This window comes from Mustela putorius, unplaced genomic scaffold (genome assembly GCF_011764305.1).
Source record: "Mustela putorius furo isolate JIRA1106 unplaced genomic scaffold, ASM1176430v1.1 tig00537350_pilon_pilon_pilon, whole genome shotgun sequence".
Taxonomy (NCBI): domain Eukaryota; kingdom Metazoa; phylum Chordata; class Mammalia; order Carnivora; family Mustelidae; genus Mustela; species Mustela putorius.
The window spans coordinates 12,994,311-13,016,040 of NW_025422471.1; the positions used below are offsets into that span (position 1 = coordinate 12,994,311).

General features: G+C 36.2%; 1 protein-coding gene across 4 annotated transcripts in view; it reads right to left on the reverse strand.

Annotated features, from left to right (window-relative positions):
• Positions 1-21,730, reverse strand: part of ADGRV1 (adhesion G protein-coupled receptor V1) — a 546,992-nt gene that overhangs the window by 435,964 nt on the left and 89,298 nt on the right. For all 4 annotated transcript variants that reach the window (XM_004759095.3, XM_045074447.1, XM_045074448.1 and 1 more), the window contains exons 23-29: positions 16,379-16,553; positions 14,854-15,056; positions 10,833-10,962; positions 7,543-7,623; positions 5,737-5,876; positions 3,572-4,181; positions 4-219 (exon numbers count right to left, since the gene is read on the reverse strand). In XM_004759095.3, coding sequence (XP_004759152.2) covers positions 4-219; positions 3,572-4,181; positions 5,737-5,876; positions 7,543-7,623; positions 10,833-10,962; positions 14,854-15,056; positions 16,379-16,553 — 1,555 coding nt within the window. The remainder of the gene's footprint in view (positions 1-3; positions 220-3,571; positions 4,182-5,736; positions 5,877-7,542; positions 7,624-10,832; positions 10,963-14,853; positions 15,057-16,378; positions 16,554-21,730) is intronic.

Genomic DNA, 21,730 nt, shown 5'->3' on the forward strand with positions numbered 1-21,730 from the left:
CACCTGCAACTGCAGTGATTGGCACGGCTTTAAACTTCACAGAAACATCTGCAAAGGCTCCTCCTGCTCTAGTCACATTGATAATGGGTCCGACATGATTTTCTGCCACTCGAACAACGGGTGCTGAGAGCTGAAGCGTTCCAAACGCATCATCATTGGCAACGATGATTAGATGAGCAATAGTTTCTACCTTGGGCCCAAGGCGTGGAGAATTTGGAACTGAAAGACAAGGAAAGCTAATGTATCAAAATTCTACCAACCTGCCACAAGTCATCGGGAAACCTCAGCAAGATTCTCTCAGCCAAATGAGATCCTTAGGGGCGCCTGGATGGCTCAGTGGGTTAAAGCCTCTGCCTTCGGCTCAGGTCCTGATCTCAGGGTCCTGGGATTGAGCCCACATCGGGCTCTCTGCTCTGCAGGAAGCCTGCTTCCTCCTCTCTCTGCCTGCCTCTCTGCCTACTTGTGACCTCTGTCTGTCAAATAAGTAAATAAATATCTTTATTTTAAATAAAAAGGGGGGGATCCTCATTCGGTGCTTCTTTCTACTGTCTCTATCAAAAAAACATGTACCGACTACTACGGACCAGCACTAATCTAGATATGGAGGAAACAAAACAAACAGAAAGTCCCTACTCTCTTGTAGCTTTACATTCTAGAGAGGTTTTTATTATAGACTCTTTAGCACAGGAATAGTTACCCTACAGGAATATTTTAATAAGTATTGGAAATTTGTCAAGAGGCTCTTCTAATACTCCTCTAATTAGTTGCTAGGATGACATAAAATTTTTTTAAAAACATTTCACTTACAAAATTGAGTAGGAAAGTCATTAAGCTTTGTGTCCTCAAAGACCAGCTGCAAATCATCATACTGTAACTAAGTTACTCCCTCTCTGTTACCCTGTCCTTGCTGACAAACCCATTCCTTTTTCCCATCTTCATTAACAGCCTCAAAGCTACCCCAAAGCAGATTCACTTAACCAACTGAGCCAGCCAGGCACTCCATCCCCAGTGCTGATACAGTAAAAAGTGTGCTCAATACTTTCAAGGTTCTCTTCTCACTTTCCACCAATTTTAGAGACAGCAAAATTTGTTTTGAAGGCATTTAGGACTTTCCACAAACTCTCCCTAAATTATTTTCTAGGTTCAATTCCAACCAGCATCCTTGCGAAAACAACATAAAAAGTGACATTTTAACATAAATGAAGCATCAACAAATTCTTATGAGCAGTAAACAATTCTGAGTTGATATTCAGAATATCTTTAACAACTGTTGTATTTGGAAACATGTGATAAAATCAAACATTTTTGGACAATTTAATCTAAAAACAGTAACACCATTTAATTTCAATGATGGAGACCCACACACTATGTTAAATTAAATCATGGTTAAAATTAAAAAACTCTATATCAATATAATAAATTGAAATTCAACTAGATTAGAAAAGAATTTGCCAGGCATTATTTTAAGCACTTTTCTTGTAGCAAGTCATTTAATCCCTACTCCATCTCTATGGGACAGGTAACACTGTCCACCTTTTACCAAATAATCAGAGACACAAAGACGGTGAGGAAGTCACAATGTATCATGCTACTACCTGACAGACATCTCAAGAAGCATCCTGTGAGAGTTTGTCTAATCTCCTGGTCTCTACATACAATTCTTTATCAAACCAGGTAAAAAACCTTCAATTATCCAAATAGTACATTCTGTGCTATGCTCTTACCCAGGTGCTGATCTCCAGTCTTCCCGTACTGCTTTCTTCAAAGTTAATGATTATACTCGGAGTATAGTAACAGAGACCTTATCACGTCCTACACTGATTTAGCTTATTAAAAAACGTAATCACTATCACACAGATTTGCATTTAATTGTTCTTTAATTATTTCACATCATATCTTATGTCTATTGTGAACTGCCCCAAGTATGCTGCATGGTTCCAGGAACATAATAAGCATAAAATACATGTCAATTTTCTCTCCTATCCCATAGCACATTGATATTCTGCATACACCATGTTATTAACAACAATTGTTCGTATTTACTGAATGCTTATCATGTGCCAGATATTGCATTAATTTTCACATATATGATTATATTTAAGCCCCATTATATTTCTGTATAATAGATAAAGAAACTGGGGCAGAAAAAGATTATACTCAATAATTTATTACTATATATTGAAATGTAAGTTATCTTACACCAACCCCCACAACTCCTAGTCACTGCTGTATGTGATACTCTCATCTGGCTTTATTTCTATCTCACTCAATAAACTGAGTTCCTTGGAAACTAGGCTTTATTTTATAATTCTTACTCAGTAAGACTAATTGCTGGATTTTATTACAATTCATTTGCTCTTAGAATTGATCCTAAATCTTAAGAAAAAAAAAAAGGATGCATATTGTGAGAGAATTTTAACCTTGACTGTAATCTGAACTTAATATTAGCAGTTGTCCTTTAAATTTCTTTCTATAATCTTGAACTACAATTACTTACTTAACGTTGTGGATAAGAATATTGTTTACTATATAGTGTATCCATCCAGGTATTACGGTAAGGTGAAGAAATTTATTTATGAGACACTTTAGTCTATATAGCAAAACACAGTCAACATGCAGCACTTAGAATCTTATTTTTGGAATACGCAATTCCAGTTTCCTTAAGAAGGTTTTATTTGTTATAAATATTACTCTAAAACTGATGTTAAATTGATATCAAATTAATGTCGTTCATCTTTCTTCCTTTACTTGTTCCCTTATTCCAGGAAATCTAGGTTCTTCTCTTTATTTGTCCTCTGGGAAATGTGACTAATCAACAAGCTGTAACACAATGACTGCTCTCAGTTCTAAAAGTACAAAGCATGCTCTCTACCAGGAGGTCCCCTGCTCTCTCTATAAAGCCCCTAAGCCAAATTCCAGAGTGACTGCTACTTTTCAAAAGAGGTTGCCAGATTGGCTGATTGGTCATTCCTCATTCTTGTCCCCAACCAGTGCCTTCTTCTCAACTCCCAGTGACCAATAAATTTACAGGATTTCTTACAGCTACACACGCCTGTCCCCCTTCCCTTACACACTTGCTGGACCCACGTGCTCATGGCCAAAGCTCTATGGGTCAGGAAATCATCCAGAGTGGATTGGATCAGGGAATCATCCAGAGTGGATCGGGTCAGGGAATCATCCAGAGTGGACCGAGGTGAAGGAGGCTCAGGATCTTGCCAAGAGAACTATCGCTGGAATGCCCAGATTGACTTTAGAATGATTTGGAAGCCACAATACATAATACTAGTACTAATACATAGTACTTATACAATAGCGCTAGAAGTCAGTTGCACTGGATTACACCAGAGCTTTTAACAATTCAGTTTGGGGACATAAGGGACTTTCAAAACATAATTTTGGATTTTCAAGTGTCCCACTTCCATTTGTCATATAGTTAAACGTGTGTAAAGTGATGCTTTCAAAGTTAGAGCTTACTATTTTTATAGGATTTTCTACTATACCCAATTCTTAACTTATTTTTTTTAGGATTCTTACTTCCCATAATAATAAAAACACACTAATGGTTACTTACTTGGGCGATTCTGTACTTTCTCTATTAAAGTAGAGTTGAGTAGCTCAATAAATACTGACTCCGATCTTTCCGGTTCATCATCATCCAAAATTGAAATAGTTATGGTTGCCTCACTCTGATTGGCTCCAAAAAGAACAAATCCAGAAGCTGGTATATAGTCTCTTCCTTGAGTTGCTCTGGCTATATTAGGTGGAAAATAGGGCGGTTTTTGCATATCATCCAGTGTTGCATATGTGACTAGAACTTTTCCCATGAGGCCTTTTAATCTTATCACTGACAGTGTGATATTCTGGGTTGCTTCCTCAACTCTGATAGGTCTGTTTGTCTCAGAAAAGATGAAGACCCCACAAGGATCATCGCTAGCCAAAACTATTAATGTGGCATTAGTATGAACTCCCAAGGAGCCACTGGAGACACTGAGGATTGACACAGAGAAGACCTTATCCAGTTCTGGATCTTCATCTGGAAGTATTTCCACTGTGATATTGGCACTCTTCTGCCCAGTCTCAAATGTGACATTGCCAGAGGTGAAGGCCAGATCACCATCAGGATCGGAGCCTATGCTCCAGAGCAAAGTCACTTGAGACAGAGCTCCACGGCTTCTCATTATCTATAAAATATTTAATAGGAAATGTATTAAGAGAGGGATTAAAACCATTGATTTAGAGGTTTGTAAATATAGAATGATAGCAGGATATTAAATTTTCATCTTATCTTCTACAAGTTTTTCTCAAGAATTTTAGATTCTTGATGGCAGGGACCAACAACCACAGTCTCTGAAGACCCTCACAGTACTTAAAAGGTGATTGTTGCATAAAGCTACACATTGATTGAACATCTTTACTTTCTAACTAAACTATAACTATATCATTTCTATAATTATATTTTAGTAATGAAGCAAATGTAATTAATAATTTCTTTTGTTTAAGCATACTCCTGAAAATTTTTGCTTTTACTACAAAAATATACTTCATTGTAAGGAAGAAATGAGTGATATTTTCTGAAAAGTTAGCCATAAAACTCATTTTTGAAAACAAATTATATTTCCTTTTATCTTCAATGTAAAATGAAAAACTCACCAAAAAACATATTTCTCCCAAAGTTGGATAAAATATACTTAAGAAGCAAGAAATACTTCTGCCAATACTATATTAAGAAAAATAAATAGCTTTAATTATGAATGTTAACTCAAAATAACATTCAAGACAAGAATTTTATAAAACTGGATCTTTTCCCTTAATTTTTTTCTTTTTTTGAATAATTAGTTATCCTTTCTAAAGTTGTTCAAATTACTCCACAACAATTTACTGAAGATCTGCCATTGAGTGATCTTTCTTCATTATTTATATACAATCTGAGGAAACTGAGCAAGCTTAAAGCTCCTCCCAATTGTTTAACAATTGAATCAGCTTAATTCCTAACTGGAACAAAGCAGTGAAGAAAGTACACACACACACACACACACACACACACACACACACACCCTACATACAGGGTTATCATTATTATTGCTATTTACAAATGTTTTGGACTTTCTTTCCTTTTGGGAGAGAGGTGAGATAGGATTGCATTTTTCTACCTATTATCATTAGGCATGGCCAATGTGATTTGCTTTGACCAAAAAGCCTAAGTGGAAAGGTTACAAATCACTTCCAGAAAGAAATCATAAGGGCCAGTATGCAATTCTTCAACCCACATTTTCCCCTCCATGAAGACAGAAGCACCTGCCAGGATGTTGCTTCTGGGATCCTTGATCCCTTAGTAACTGGTGATGGCCGAGTTCATCTGGAGACATACCATGAGTGGAAGAACAAATCTTTGTTATACTAAGCCCGTGAGCTTTAGGAGACATTTGTTTCCATAGCCTAAGTGAATTAATACAAAATCTATAAAAAATAATATTTGGAGGGCTCTACTATATTCCTTAAAGAGTCCGGATTCCTCAAAATCATAAGACAAACTTATATGCAAAACTACATACAAAGACAAATGTTAAATCATTATTCAATTATCAGTTTGTATTGTATGTACCACTAGGCTTGTTCCCCTCTACCCAAAAAGGAAAAAATAAATAAATAAATAATATAAAGGACACTTTCATAATACAATAAAACAGTTTTAAAAGAACAGAAAGTGTCTAAGAGTGGAGGGAAAACTGTACTCACATTTAATGTAACAGTGCTATACCCATCTTCTGGTTCAGTTCCACTGACAAAGAGTGACTCAGGGCTAAATTCAAATATACCATGAGCATGGTCAGAAGCAGCAATTGTCACCAGAATTTGTGAGGCCACTCCTAGACTGGCTGCATGGGTAAGTTCCAACAAATAGCAAGAAAATGTTAATAAGTAATTTACAAACCAAAGGAAAGCCAAGGAACAACTTTTTGAAAAGAGTTGTACCATTCATTGACTGCGTTCTAATTTGTTTTAGAAAGAAAGGCAAACACAAATGGTTGCCACACATATTCATGCTTTTATGACCTTTCTCTATTTTGGCACCAATGTGATATACAAGTGCTGTATAAGCACTTGGAGATGAACAAGGAAAACTTGTTTTCTTTTTCTGTCCTATGAAAGAGAACATTCTTCCACACACAGTATATGAGGAAAGTCTCCCACGATCCTTGCTGACCTCAGAAGAACATGAGCCGAAATGCCTCTTACCTTTATGAAACAGTTTCCCTATGATTTTCAACTATCTGACTGAAAAGATTCTTGGTTTTTAATGTGCATTAGTTCTAGGCCTATTTTTTCATCCCATTATGATATTATAGATCTACCTCTCCTGGCCCCAAACACACCAATCTTATAACTAAAAAGGTGCCAATTTTACAGAAGCATTGCATTTTTTCCTAAGAATTATGTCCAACTTTTATGTTGCATTAGTATATGCAGACAAGAAAATGAGCAATTCCAGAAGTAACAGAGTAATTAAATATAGTAGTTACAAGAGGCATTGGTGGAACTTAGAAATGAGAGAGGTAGGAACATGAGTTCTAACCTTAAAACATAAAACCTGAAATTGTGATAAAGGAGTATCTGAGGATTAGAAAAATTCTCCCTTGAGAAATAATTTTCTCTCGATACAAAAAAAAGTATCTGAGGTAAAAAGCTGAATCATGTTTGCATAGGAATCTACTTAAAATCTCTTTTCAGTAATCCCACCCATGACTGGCAACTTATTCTCCCTATTTATTGCCTTTTTAACTTCTTTTTTCCCAACTGTTTTGATTATGCTGAGTGAAATAAGTCAAGCAGAGAGAGTCAACTATCATATGGTTTCACTTATTTGTGGAGCATAACAAATAGCATGGAGGACTTGGGGAGTTAGAGAGGAGAAGGGAGTTGGGGGAAATTGGAAGGGGAGGTGAACCATGAGAGACTATGGACTCTGAAAAACAATCTGAGGGGTTTGAAGTGGCGAGGGGGTGGGAGGTCAGGGTACCAGGTGGTGGGTATTAGAGAGGGCACGGATTGCATGGAGCACTGGGTGTGGTGAAAAAATAATGAATACTGTTATGCTGAAAAAAAATAAAAATTAAAAATTAAAAAAATGCTACATATAAAGACTGCTGGCTCTTTTTGTAAGTAAAATAAGCATGATACATTTAACAGGAAAGTATAAATGTACTATTTCTCTCTTTTTAGGTATTCAAAACTATGCACTTTATGAATGATAGCAAAACTTCTATTACAGTTAGAATCAGGACACTGTATTGGGTTCATACAGAGGCAAGTCTGGGCTTTGGAGGTAGATAAGGACTTGATTCTAGCTTGATCACTTCCTAGTTGGGTAACTGTGATATGGAGCAAATACTAATTTATAAAGTTGCTGCTATGGATACTGAGATAAAATATGTAAAGAACCTGCACATAGTAGATGTAAATAATTGGTCAGTATTGTTATCTCTAAAAAGAGAAGTTAAAATAAAATGAAGACTAGTAAAGGGCCTTGGATCAGCTGCTTACCATGCTTGTGAATAGCTGGAAGGAAGAATTCCATGTCCCCGTCACCACTACCACTGCCATCAACCCTAAAGAATTCAGTCACTTCACAAGGAGACACAGAGACACACCCACACAATACACATTGACACAACGAGAAAATGGAGAGCTCTTAAAACATATCCAGAAAAGAGGAAAATGTAGTAATATTCACCCAATGGAATGCATTCTTCCATAAAAGATAAATTATTTGAAGTGGTAAAAGTATAACATTTATCAAGCTACTTATTTATTAAAAATTCATCCATAGCTTTAGGAAATACTCCATGTTAAGTTGTAATTGGTATTTCCCATTTCTGTCAACTTAACCAGTTGTCTCTTTCAATCACTTACTTAAAGCAATGTAAATTGCTTCTATCAATTTATTTATTTTTGTTTCTAACATTTTAAATATTTTTAAAATATCTGTGGTTGTGTACAATCACACACTTAGGCCTATATGACTATGACTATGACAGAGTCACCTTACCACTCACCACAATCAACTCAAAATTAGGGAAATGCACCTAATATTTCCCTCGAAGCATATGTTCAAATTCCCACTTTATTTACCGTTCTCAGACTTGATCACCCTTTTGCCACTGACCTGGTAGAAAGAACCCTAGACAAGTAGTCTACAACAATCTGTTTTGGGCCTAGCTGTGAAATATACCCACTGTAAAACTTTCAGCAAGCCATTCAAACTCTTGGTACTTCAGTTTTCTCACCTAAAAAATGTGTTGCCTTCTACAGAACTGCTCTAAAGACCAAATAAATAATGTAAAAAATAAAGTACTTGGCAATATAGGAAGACTGTGATAAAAAAGACAGTGGTTTACCCTCACTTCCAATAGACTTAAGCTCCGCCCATTAATTTACCAAAAGTTTGCAAAGAAGACAGGAAGTGTACTGATGATAGCAGTGGAAAAGAAGATTAAGAGGCAAGTCCACAACCAGACCTATGTGCTTCTATCAGTGTCCTTGACTGACTTGCAAGTTTAAGATCTGCCCTGCTCTTCTGTTCTTCCCCTCAATAGGACTGGGATCCACCAGACATGAGAATTTATGGCACCCCAAATCTGAAATCATCTTAGAGACTTAGGAGGCAAAATGAATTTTAAGGAATATCCAGTACATCCCCCATATTATCTGCAAGTCATGAGAGACGATGGTTCAGCACTATGCACTCTGGCTAACATAAAACATCTATGCAGGTAGGTATCTTACATACAGTCGGTTTTACAGACAAAACGATATGGAATGATGGTTGCTCCCCTGACTCTCAAAAGAATTTAGTGCCTCACAATACTGTACTTCTTAGACAGTCCCTACTATAACTGGGGGAATAGAAGCCACTGTCTAGATTTCTTTACCTCCAATCCCAACTCACTGAGGGAAAATGAGATTCTCTGCCACTATTGCTTACTCAAAGTCTGCAAGATTGGTTTTCAACTGAGTACTCATGCACAATTAATACCTAACAATGCATATTCTACAAATATGGGAAAAGTTTCTATATAAGATACCAAGTATCACTATGATCAGAAATATTACTTCTGAAGAATACTTAATGTTTCTTATCAATCAATAATGATCACTACCATTTTCTCTATTCTATAAGTATTGCTAACTACAAGTGAAACAAAGAACAACTTTTCAAATATTTTATAGTGGCCCCTAATTACTGAAGTTGTGTCATGAAAATATGATTTGGAAAATGCAAGGACTTCTCTCTGGAGGACAAACCAAGCTGGTATTTTTACATGCCATCCTCCAAACAGGCCATCCAGCATGTTTTTACTGCTTTATGCAGTCAACCAAGTTGCAGCACTGTTTAACCATTTCCCTGGTTTGCTTTCACCTGGGCTTTGGGAACACAGGGAAAGAAAATTTGGGGATATTTTCCATACTTAATCCAAAGTCTCATTACATAGTAGAAGACAATTTTAATATTTCTGTTTTACTCAATCTCTCCTTTTGGGTGGCTTATATAGTATTATAACCTTCTTCATTAAACCATGAAGATAATAATAAGAGAGTAATACCAGGTTTTGGAAGGAAGAGATTATCCTGCTGATACCTTACCAACTCTCAGTTTCTTACATTTATAAAGAGACTATGGTACATATCACATGCATTGCATAACACCCCCAGCAGCACCTGAAAATCATACACATTAACACTTCTGTGAAGAAACCTATATAAATAGTTCATCCAAATAGGATAAAGACTATAAGAAGCATCTCTTCAGTGCAGAAGAGTTTTGCCATGAAATGAATCCTGACTCCAAAAATCTTTGAAAATTGGAGATTCTGAATATCAGAATTGAGGATAAAGTGCTGTTGACCTGTCTTATTGATAATCATTCATAATAAATTATCTAAAATGGCTAAATTCACCTGGGCTACACCTGGAGATAGCTGTAAAGAAGCTACCATGAAAACTGAAAGAGTAAGAAAGGAAAGACATGATTTTAGGAGCACCTACTATGAATGACAACTATAATTTGGTGATTCACTCAGGGGGTGCCTGGTGGCTTAGTCAGTTGGGCTTCCAGCTCTTGATTTCAGCTCAGGTAGTGATCTCAGGGATATGGGATCAGGCCCATGTGGGGCTCTGGGCTCAGTGAGGAGTCTGCTTGGGATTCTCTCCTCCCTCTCCCTCTTATACAATCTCTCTCTCAAATAAATAAATAAATCTTAAAGTTAAAAAAAATAATAATTTAGTGATTCATTACAATTATACTATTCTTTTTTACATATATAAGGAAATATTTTGTGCTACATAGAAACACATAATAATAAATATATTTCTAAGTTAAAAAAAAAAAAGAAAATCAAAGCACTCAACTTGGAAAAACCAATGGGTAATAAAAGGGAAAAAAAACCCAGCACAATAGGTGGTATCCTTATAATAAACATTAGAAATATTAACTCAGAGTTAACTAAACCTCACAGCAAAAGTCTATGTAAACAAAACTATGAGTTGAATATTAATTTTTAAGACTAATTTTCTAAATTTATGTAGGGAGATAGAAATACTCTTTTTACCAAGAAAAGAAAGCAATTATCCATCAAAAACTGTCTACCAAATTTATCTGAAGTAATTATTAATGTTTAGGATGCTCTTCCCAAAGACTAGTAACTCACACATTTAAAAAAAAAAAAAAAGTAACGTTGATTCAAAGGATTGTATTTCCTTAAGAGAATCAACTATCCTCAAGACAGATGAACAAGAAAATATAAATATTTGATACATTTGAGTAACCAGCTTACCTCCTCCCTCCAAGTTCAGTAACTCAACTTTAAAAGATTTTTCCAATTCCGGGACAGAATTATCAGTGATATTAACAGAAATATATTTGTATCTTTCTCCTGGTTGAAATTCTAAGGTACCGGAAACACTCTGAAATACAAATAAAAGATTTATCCACTAGATTATAATTATTCTGTATATTAATGTGCAAGATGAGAGTGTCTTCTATGTCCCAAATTATTATAAATACTGAAACAGAAGAACATAAGTAAAATATAAACCTGAAAACACTTAAGTGGATGTGAATAGTGTTTGATATAAATTTTAAATAAATATTCTCCAACTAAGTAAAGCAGATGGATTTTTATTTCTCTTGTTTGTCTATTCATCAAAAAAGCAGTCCAGGCAAATGAGAAATCTGAAAAGGTGACATCCACAAATTCCTAAATTAATTCAATGAGATGCACGAAACTCTTGACCACATATATTTAGAACTGTTCAAATTATATCAGGGTAATGTAAATAATCAGTGTGTAACAATAGCATTTTCACATTTTCATTCTGAGAATTTCTCCAAACAATAATAAATATCAGTCTACTGGGCATTAATGTTTTCTTGATTATACTTGCAACTGCAATTCACAATATAGATCTCGCATCAGAAAAGTTCACATACTAGAGGAAAAACAAAAAGTTATTTAAGTTCAAAGTCTCAAGGCCCTTTTTTCCTCCCCAACCTCATTATCTCTTATATAAACATTGTCCCCTCAAGTCATGAGAACACATTTAAAAGTTTTAAATTTTAGTAGTGTTAGCTTGTGTGGACAAACTCTACTTCATTGTCAGGAGCTATTAATGATCTCAGAGCTAAATTGAGAAACCCATGTACAATTAACCTAATCATGCATTTATTTACTTTTTTGGATATTTATCAAATGCACATCATGTACATGGTACCATTTTAGATGCTTGGGATTCAGAAACAGCCAAGACAAATCTCTAGCTAGATGGCGACCATTCTATAAGGAGTGTTAACCACATAATATAATAATTTGAACAGAAAAACAACTGCTATAAAAGGCATATAGTAAGCTCAAGAAGGAAGTAATTAACTGTGCCTAGAGGACAGTCATCAGTGGAGTAATTCCACAAGTCTTAACAACAGAAATAATATTTGACTGTCTTAGGAAACCATCTTAACTTGACCTTAGCAATATCCTACATGATGAGCCATTTCCTCTTCTAGAAATATGTTCTTCTCTGGTATTCCATGATATCACACTCTCCTTTTTTCCTTACGTTTCTAGCTCATTCTTTTTAGTGTTCTCTGCTGATTTTAACAGTTGCCTTACAATCCCTAAAAACTGCTCATCAGACTCTCTTTAGAGTCTTTTTCCAAAAAAGGCTACCATGCATTTAGACTTCAAATAGTATTTATACATTCCCAACTCCCAAATTCTTGTCTCCAACCTCTGCTATCCAAACTTAAAACTTAATGCCTATTTCAAAGTTTTCTTATCATTTCTGTCAGAATTTTTAATTCATGATTTTCCCTTAAAAAAAATCTATGCCTTATCCAATCCTCTCTACAGTACTAAATTATATAGCAGCAAGTTGTTTGTGCCAGGAACTAGGGAGTCACTTTTGACACACTCTTCTGCTTTATTCTTTGCACTCAACAACTTTCAAATCCTGCCATTTTAACTCAAACACGTTTCTTGGGCCCACCTACTTCTTTACATCTACGCCATTAATCAGGTAGTGAACTCCTTACTGGCCTTTCTGCATCTAGTACTTTTATCTTCCAGTCCATTCTCCCCCATTCTGACTACTGAGCTTTTATAAATACATAATACCTTTCAATTACTTAGCTTTGTTTTTAAAATATAAGGCACAAGTGTAGCATGATCTCTAAGGCCTAGAAAGGTCCAGTCCCCATATACCTTATCTTTTACCAGGACACCTAGCTCTCCACACTCTGGAAACACTGGTCTTCTTTCTGCTCCTCATTAGGACCATTTAACCATTTTAACCATGCCATTTTACCAGTCTTGAATAGTTCTTTCCCCCTTCAGTTAGTTTAATCATTTTCTCCTTAAACTTCAGAGCTCAGCATAGGTATCACTTCCCTAAGAAAGGCCTCCTCAACTACCCTATGTCAATACCTACTTCTCTCCCAGGGTACCAACCTTGAACATTCCTATGACTGTGATTCAATCATTAATTAGCTGTTTTATAGCACAAGAGCTGGAAGTAAGCACCTGTATGGTGGGGACCACCTATACCTTAGCATTGAGAATAAGGTTAAGAAAAACGATATCTGATATTCAATTATCTCCTCTTCTATAGATGATCTTTCCTGGCACTTCCCCTCCATCCCCCAACACATGTATACTCACACATACAGTCTAAGAAGTCTTACTTTTGTGGTAAAGCAGATCAGAGAGAGATGACCCATCAGAGAGAAGTGAAGAAAAATTATCACATATTCAGGGACAAGCAAATATCACAGTTCAAAGTGGAAACCAGTGACATACAGAACATCTATGTACCAGTACCCTAAAAATCATCAGAAATGTCTTCAAGGGTAGTAGATTTCTGATAGTTGTGAAATATAGGGGCATAGGTTTTGTTTTATTTCTTTTTAGTTATTAAAGAAAATGATAATCCAACTGGAGACTGGGGATTTCCAGACTACCTAGATATTGAACACTATCCAATATAAGGACCAAAGTATTTCTCTAAGGAAAATGCAGAGAATACTAAGCTAAGCTATCATGTCTTGTGCAAATTGTTACATATCAAATTAAAGATATAATATATGTCAAGGCAAGAGAAATATAACTTGCCCAAGATAAAGAGTTTGAGAAGGAAGAAATCTGAGAAAGCTTCTCTAACTGGACTACAGCCAAAATTAATTAAATTCAATTAGCCAGGGTTTCTGGGGTTTAAGGAGAAAAGCGTGTACAAATTACTGGATATGTACCATTGTGTGGGTTTTGTCAGGAAGAAGGAGAAAAACAGGAAAACTAAAATTAAATTGAAAGGAGATAATTCTTTGGGAAAACAGAAATGTTGGAGGATATAAAATACTTCCTCAGAAGTACAGCCAAAAAGAAATTATGAGCATTTGCCTAATACAAATAAATATTTGTGATAATAAGCAGTGATTACTGAGTGTCATGATATATGTGCTATGTTCAGGACATGACACTTAAAATGCTGCCATCCAGCCTCAGAGCAATCCTGGCCAGCAGATATTATCTCCTCTTAATGATAAAGAAACTGAGATTAGGAAGATCTGAGCTCCCAAGACTACCCACTTAGAAGACCAATTAAAACCCAGACTGGTGGGCGCCTGGGTGGCTCAGTGGGTTAAGCCGCTGCCTTCGGCTCAGGTCATGATCTCAGGGTCCTGGGATCGAGTCCCGCATCGGGCTCTCTGCTCAGCAGGGAGCCTGCTTCCCTCTCTCTCTCTCTCTGCCTGCCTCTCCATCTACTTGGGATTTCTCTCTGTCAAATAAATAAATAAAATCTTTAAAAATAAAAATAAATAAAAATAAAAAAAACCCAGACTGGTCCAGTTCAAAAATCCCAATTTTCTGTTTGCCACTACCACACTGCTGCTCACTTGAACAAAAAATACAATGAAAATTGAAAAGACACGGGCATATAATTTCTTCACAAATTTGGTCCTATTTGATGGACGCAGACATGAGGATTTAAAATGTGTTAGAAACAGAACTGTAAATTCACCTGATCAAAACCTGTAACATTAAAAATAAATAATACAAATGAAAACCATGACAAATAGAAGGTGAAAGAGGAATCATCAGTATGATAGCTACTTAAGTGTCAGGCTTCGAAGAACTGAAGTAGTTTAATTTCTAGAAATGTAAAACGCTAGAGAGCCATCAGTGCTTATTTTCTGTGTTGAATAGGATTAGTGCCAAGTCCCTTCCGGTCAGTCCTCCAAGAGAAGCGTTGAGACTATCTGACAAGTACACATATCATTTCCAAAGGACTAAGAAATATATATACCTGATAGTCCTCAGGACTGAATGCTGTCAGTGGCACTGTTCTAAATTCTGCCAGAACCCTCCCTAGGAGGCCTTGTGCCCGGACGACCAGTAGCCTCACTTCTCCATCTTCCTCCTGCACAGTGACGTGTGGAATAATGCTTGCAGGCAGGGTCATCGGGTCCTCGGGCTGGGGGGGCAGCCCTGTGGAGAACTGAAGCAAGCCTGCAGGACACAAAAAGAGGCAGGATATTCTGGCCTCAATTATTCATGGAAGAACTTATTCATTTGAAACAATCTTGCATGATTATTTTGATTGCCAGAATAAAATTCTGAGGGCTTTCATTGGAATAGACTTACGTGAAGATTTAACATGCTTTTGACATAAACTATGTCAATAAGTTCTCAAAATGTTAAAAGTTAAAATGATAATCTTCCTTGTTTCTACCCAGAGAATCTTATATTTGAATCTCTAGAATTCATTCTTGGACTTAGAGCAGAACATGATTAATGCCACCCCAAAGGATCTGCAACACATTTAAGAAAAATTAAACTAAGAAAATCAGAGTTGAAGAGCCTCTCAGGTTTCCTACACAGAACTTTTAATAGTTGTTCTTGCTTTTTTCCTACAAAAGAACTGTTATCTTTCAATGTAGAAAACCAGTCTCGGGGCGCCTGGGTGGCTCAGTGGGTTAAGCCGCTGCCTTCGGCTCGGGTCATGATCTCGGGGTCCTGGGATCGAGTCCCACATCGGGCTCTCTGCTCAGCAGGGAGCCTGCTTCCTCCTCTCTCTCTCTGCCTGCCTCTCTGCCTACTTGTAATCTCTCCCTGTCAAATAAATAAATAAAATCTTTAAAAAAAAAAAAAAAGAAAAAAAAAAAAGAAAACCAGTCTCAATTTATTAGGATGATTAAGAAACTATTAAGAAAATTATCACTTTGCAGCACAGACCAAAAAAAAAAATTAATATAAAAAGACAGTGATAACTCTACTTCTTGAAGGTTAACAAAAATTAGGAAGTACTTCAGTTAGTTAGGGGTAACATATCATAACAGGATAGTTTAATTTTGAGGGTCCCTGGGTAGCTCAGTCATTAAGCATCTGCCTTTGGCTCAGGTCATGGTCCCAGAGTCCTGGGATCAAGTCCTGCATCGGGCTCCCTGCTCAGTGGAGAGCCTGCTTTTCCCTCTCCCTCTCCCACTCCTCCTGCTTGTGTCCCCTCTCTCACAGTCTCTCTTTCTCTCTGTGTGTGTCAAATAAATAAATAAAAATCTTAAAAATTTTTTTGAAAGTCATGAACAGAAATACTTTCTTTCATTTTAAATTCATTTAAATAATCCTGTATTATTAAACTTCAGAAATTGATCTTTATATTTTCTTTCATAAACAATATCCTTCATAATGGCAGTTTAGAATTTCAAGAGCCTAGAAGTTAGAGGGCCTGAAGTTCTGTTTCAATCATTTGCAAAAAGTCCCTTAAGAAGTTCTTAAGTAGACCAAGTACACCCAGAGAAAAGAGGATTATTTCTGCAAAAGGGCTTGGTTACCATATGGATGATCACTAGCTTTGATCGTGATATCTGTTGTTTCCTTTTCGGGATCTATGCTTGCACCACTGGTTGAACCTAGCTTCCCATCTCCAGGAACTGCAGAAACCAGCGTCACACGGAAATACTCATTAAGCTCAGGAATATCATCATCAAGGACATATATATTCAGGACCTATAAATGCAAAAACGCAGAAGCATGAAGCAATGAGGCACAAAGAAATTACTTAACACCTACCAGAAGAAAATAAAGTAGCCAATTAAGTTATACTTAACTGAAGTTACTACTTCACATGATACATTTCTTAAACACTAAACCAGGGAGAAAGAGAGAGACCAAAGAAAATAATTATTTTTAAATAATAATGGGTGCTGAGCAGTAATATTTTTGGCCGAAAAATGTCATATTCATTTGATGTACTAATCTATCAGTGTAATGTTACATTGATCTATCAATGTAATATCACATGTTGCTTGTAACAAAGACAGTGGTATTACCAACCACAGGGTACAGAGTTCCTAAGTGAGGAACTACATGTTATCTGATGGGATGTGGTGGGGTAGTAGGAAAGGGCAACACATACATGTCTAGTGCCTGACATACTTAGTAGCATTTTAGAAAAGAGATTCACAATGGACCTTGAAAGTCTGGCACAAGCAATCCTTCTAAAAATTAGCAGTAACTCAGACATGCTCCACAAAATTTAAGTCAAAATTTGAAGTGAAAAAATTCCCCCTTCCTTTATTAACTGAATAAGCATGTTTTGACACCTATAATGTGCCAGGATTAGAGAAGGCTCCAGTTGCTAAGAGGCTCACAGTCTATTGCAGGAGAGAAATCATGAAGAAAAAATTTAAAATGCAATATAAAATGCTAGTTAGTAGGTTTGTTGTTTAATTCTGAATCACAAAATACAGCAATCATAGTGTTTATTGCACATATATAATAAATATTAAGTTAATAATTAATAAATATGTGCAATAATATTGCACATATTTAAAATGTTATAAGATTTTAAATCAATAAATAAGAAATATGACAGAGTTATGCACATAATAAACAGACCAAAAAAACCCAACCAACTCTACCTACTAAAGATTTTACAACAGAGAGCTTTTTTTTTTTTTTTAAAGATTTTATTTATTTATTTGACAGGCAGAGATCACAATTAGGCAGAGAGGCAGGCAGAGAGAGAGGAAGAAGCAGGCTCCCTGCTGAGCAGAGAGCCTGATGTGGGGCTTGATCCCAAGACCCTGGGATCATGACCTGAGCCGAAGGCAGCGGCCTTAACCCACTGAGCCACCCAGGTGCCCCAACAGAGAGCTTTTAAGCAAGTCTTAAGGTATTAGCTGCAATTGTAAATAATAATGGGAAGGGAATTCCAAGTGAAAGAAACAATACGTATAAAGGCACACAGTGCATGAAAGAATAGGCTTACAAGGAACTGCAATTAGACCGCCGTGACTGCAGCAGGAAACACGGATAGAGAGATAATCAGGAGTCAGACCACAGGGACCTTTTATGCTATCATTAAAAAAAAAAAAAGAAAAAGAAAAGGACTCTTTTGCTTAGGCCCATGGCGCCAGCAGGATGGGCAGGTGTTCAGTCTTCATACAGCCAAGAAGCTCCTTGGCCACTGACAAGACCAGGAGTGGCATGACATATAGTACAAGAAAGCCCATTTGGGCATGGTTCTAAAAGCCAACACTGTTAAAGGAGCTTCCCATGCAAAGCAAATTATGTTGGAAAAAAGGGTGGAAAGCCAAACACCCAAATTATGCAATCAGGGATTAGGTCAGGGTCCTGCTGATCAAGAAAGGCAGAAAATCACAGCCTTGGTGCCAATGATGGTTGTCTGAATTTTACTAAGGTAAGTGCTTTAGTCTAATGTAGTTTCTGTTCCTGGAAGAGTTTCTCCCAGGTTTTTATATCATGAACGGGTATTTTTAATGATTGCCACTGACGCCAGAAGTAAACTGCTGACTTCATTCTGGGAAATGATGGAGTTCTGACTGCTGGATTTGGTTGCAAAGGTCATGCTATTGGTGACATTCCTGAAGTTTGCTTTAAGCTTGTCAAATTAGCCAATATCTTTCTTTTGGTCTTATACAAAGGCAAGAAGGAAAAGAGAAAAGACCATGATCACAAATTTTGATGGTGAAAACATGACAGTAGTAAATTTCACATGCCAAAAAAAAAAAAAAATGGACTTTATTCCATAGGTAGTGGAGTAAAACTGAAGAATCATAAGCAGGCAACTGACAAAATGAGAATTTTGTTTTAGAGTAAGTATCATGGCAGAATGTAAACAGAGTGGACAGGACAAGAAAGGATACTAGGAGTTGAGCTAGGAGGTGACTGACCAGAAATAATGAACTAATGCAGTGACAGTAGAGATGAAGAAAAAGAGATAGATTTAAGATTTGTTATGGAGATAGAAGACCCAAACCCCGATGTCTCACTTAGTACAGCAAATAAGAGACAGAAAGGAATGAAGGGTGACTTCCTAGTTTCTCCCAGAAAAAAGGGTGACAACACTCTGACGACAAACTAACTCCAAATGCAGTCTCCAAACTACTAGTCATGGGCCCAAAAGCATTTGGAGAACATTTTTTTTTAAGTAGTTTTTCTAGAGTTTGATTTAGTACATCTGAGGTAGAATCTGAATTTAGTTTTAATGTTCATTTTTATCTTGATTTTAAATTAGAAAGTAATATACGGCACAGCCAATATGCTCTCAGAAAAATTACACCAATTACACAAGTCATGTCAGTGCTCTTGAACAAAAGGGAACAATATTTATTCTGAAGATTTAAAATGTCTTGCTCTCAGAAAGCAAGCTAACAAATGTTGCTCTGAAAAGTAATACCAAAATATCAAGATGTACATTAAAAATAAAGCAGTAAATATTTTTAAAGGGTTGAAGCATACCAAAGTACTCATTCATTTTAGTGAAATGAAGACCCTATCAAGGTATAAATAAATGTATTTTACCTGGTAACTCAGTAAATAACAACAAAAAACATTTGTCTTTACTTTATGTTACTATATGTTCTATATGCTCTCCTATTTTCTATTCAATTTTTAAATTCTTCATCGTAACTTGCTTAATTGATTTCATAATTAATGGGCCATTTAAAAAAAAAACTTGAAAAACACATTTCCAGTGAAATTTCCAATCCTTTGGAAACACACACACACACACACATCCCAGACACACTGTCCAGACTCCTTTGCAGCTAGGTTTTCAGATACGATTTAAGTATATTCAGTTAGTTACACTCCCCCAATATCTGGAAGGCAGCAGAGAAGTGGAGGCTCCCTTACACTGCTGTCTGTGCTAGAAAGTACAATCACGGAGCACTAGTGATAGCGAGGTACCCTGTCGTTGGCTTGGTAAGACAGAGAGGCTAGTATAGATCTAGCAGACATGGTGCTATAAGCCAACCGCACTGTTCAATGTTATTATTCTGTTTTCAGTGTGAATTATTTTTTAAGGAAATTAAAAATGAGGGGTGCCTGGGTGGCTCAGTGGGCTAAAGCCTCTGCCTTCAGCTCAGGTCATGATCCCAGGGTCCTGGGATCAAACCCCACATCGGGCTCTCTGCTCAGCAGGGAGCCTGCTTCCCTTCCTCTCTCTCTGTCTGCCTCTCTGCCTACTTCTGGTCTCTCTGTCAAATAAATGAAATATTTTAAAAAAGAATTATAAATGATAGAAGGAAATATTTTCAATAAATCTTGACAAGCGTACATATAACTATTTTCCTGACTAAAATGTGATTAGTTCTTTTCCCTTCCAAAATGTGTACGAATCCACTTTATAAAACAATGGTTTCAAATTATATCTTCATTTCATAGTTGGTAAATTCCACAAGGGAAAATTGTGGAACCAGCCCTGTTTTCCAAATACAAATATTAAAAAAGGACCATATACTACCACTTTAACTTGGCTAAAGAAAAACAACACTTTAAATCCAAGAGAGTGAAAAAGACAGCATCAGATTAAAATACGGTCCTTAAAACTGAATAATTTTAGCCTTATGAAAACTTGCTAGTTTTCCTAATTTTCCCAAAGACCAGCAAATATTTACCATGGCTCTATCTGAAGCCTGCTATTGGAGGAATTTTGTTATAAAATATTTAGTTTCTTCTTCCCCCAAATTATAGATTTGATCATTCTTCTTTAGTATTAACTCTAAATCTGTCTCCTCTCAATTTTATCTTTTTCATCCAATTAACTCCTAACCCCCTTAGAAATTTTCTCATAGATTATACTTGCAATCATTAAACTATTTTACTACTTTGTCACTGATGACATGTAAGTTATTTATATTTTTAATGAAAAATTATACTGATGTGAATATCTAACATGATAGACCAAAAGAATGTTTAAAAAAGTTTCTAATAGCAGGCACAATCTCATCCTGATTTCACTTGTAAGTGCCACTTATTTCTGGAGCACCTATTCAGAAATATGATGATAGTTCACAGAAATTGTGATAAAATTGGAGATCACTTGAAACAAAGAAAAATTAGTTCACTTTCCCATATTAAAAAATAAAGTTGAGATTATAGTTACAAGAACATCTCAGTGCCTGATTAGAAAGCAGAATACCATTAAGAATTCTGCAGTTTCATAATTGTTTGTATTTCTTTGGTGTTGGTTGTGAGCTCTCCTCTTTCATTCATGATTTTATTAATTTGGGTCCTTTTCTTTCCTTTTTAATAAGTCTGGCCAGGGGTGTATCAATCTTACTAATTCTTTCAAAGAATTAAAATACGCAGGGAATCATCTCAAACTTTTGGTACCAGTTGAGACCTGATTTGTGACCCAGGATGGATCTATTTTGGAGAATGTTCCATGTGCCCTAGAGAAGAATGTGTATTCTGTTGCATTCGCTCTGGATATATCTATGATGTCCATCTGGTCCAGTGTGTCATTTAAAGCCTTTATTACCTTGTTGATCTTTGCTCAGATGATCTGTCTACTTCAGGGAGGTGGGTGTTAAAATCCCCTAATATTATTGTATTACTGTCAAAGTGTTTCTTTGATTTTGTTATTAATTGGTTTATATAGTTGGTTGCTCCCACATTAGGGGCATAGATGTTTAAAATTGTTAGATTTTCTTGTTGGAAAGACCCTTTAAGTATTATATAGTGTCCTTCCTCATCTCTTATTATAGTCTTTTGGCTTAAAATCTAAATATCTGATATAAGGATTGCCACCCCAGCTTTCTTTTGATGTCTATTAGCATGGTAAATGGCTTTCCACCCGCTCACTTTCAATCTGGAGGGTCTTTGAGTCTAAAATGAGTTTCTTGCAGGCCACATATCGATGGATCTTGTTTTCT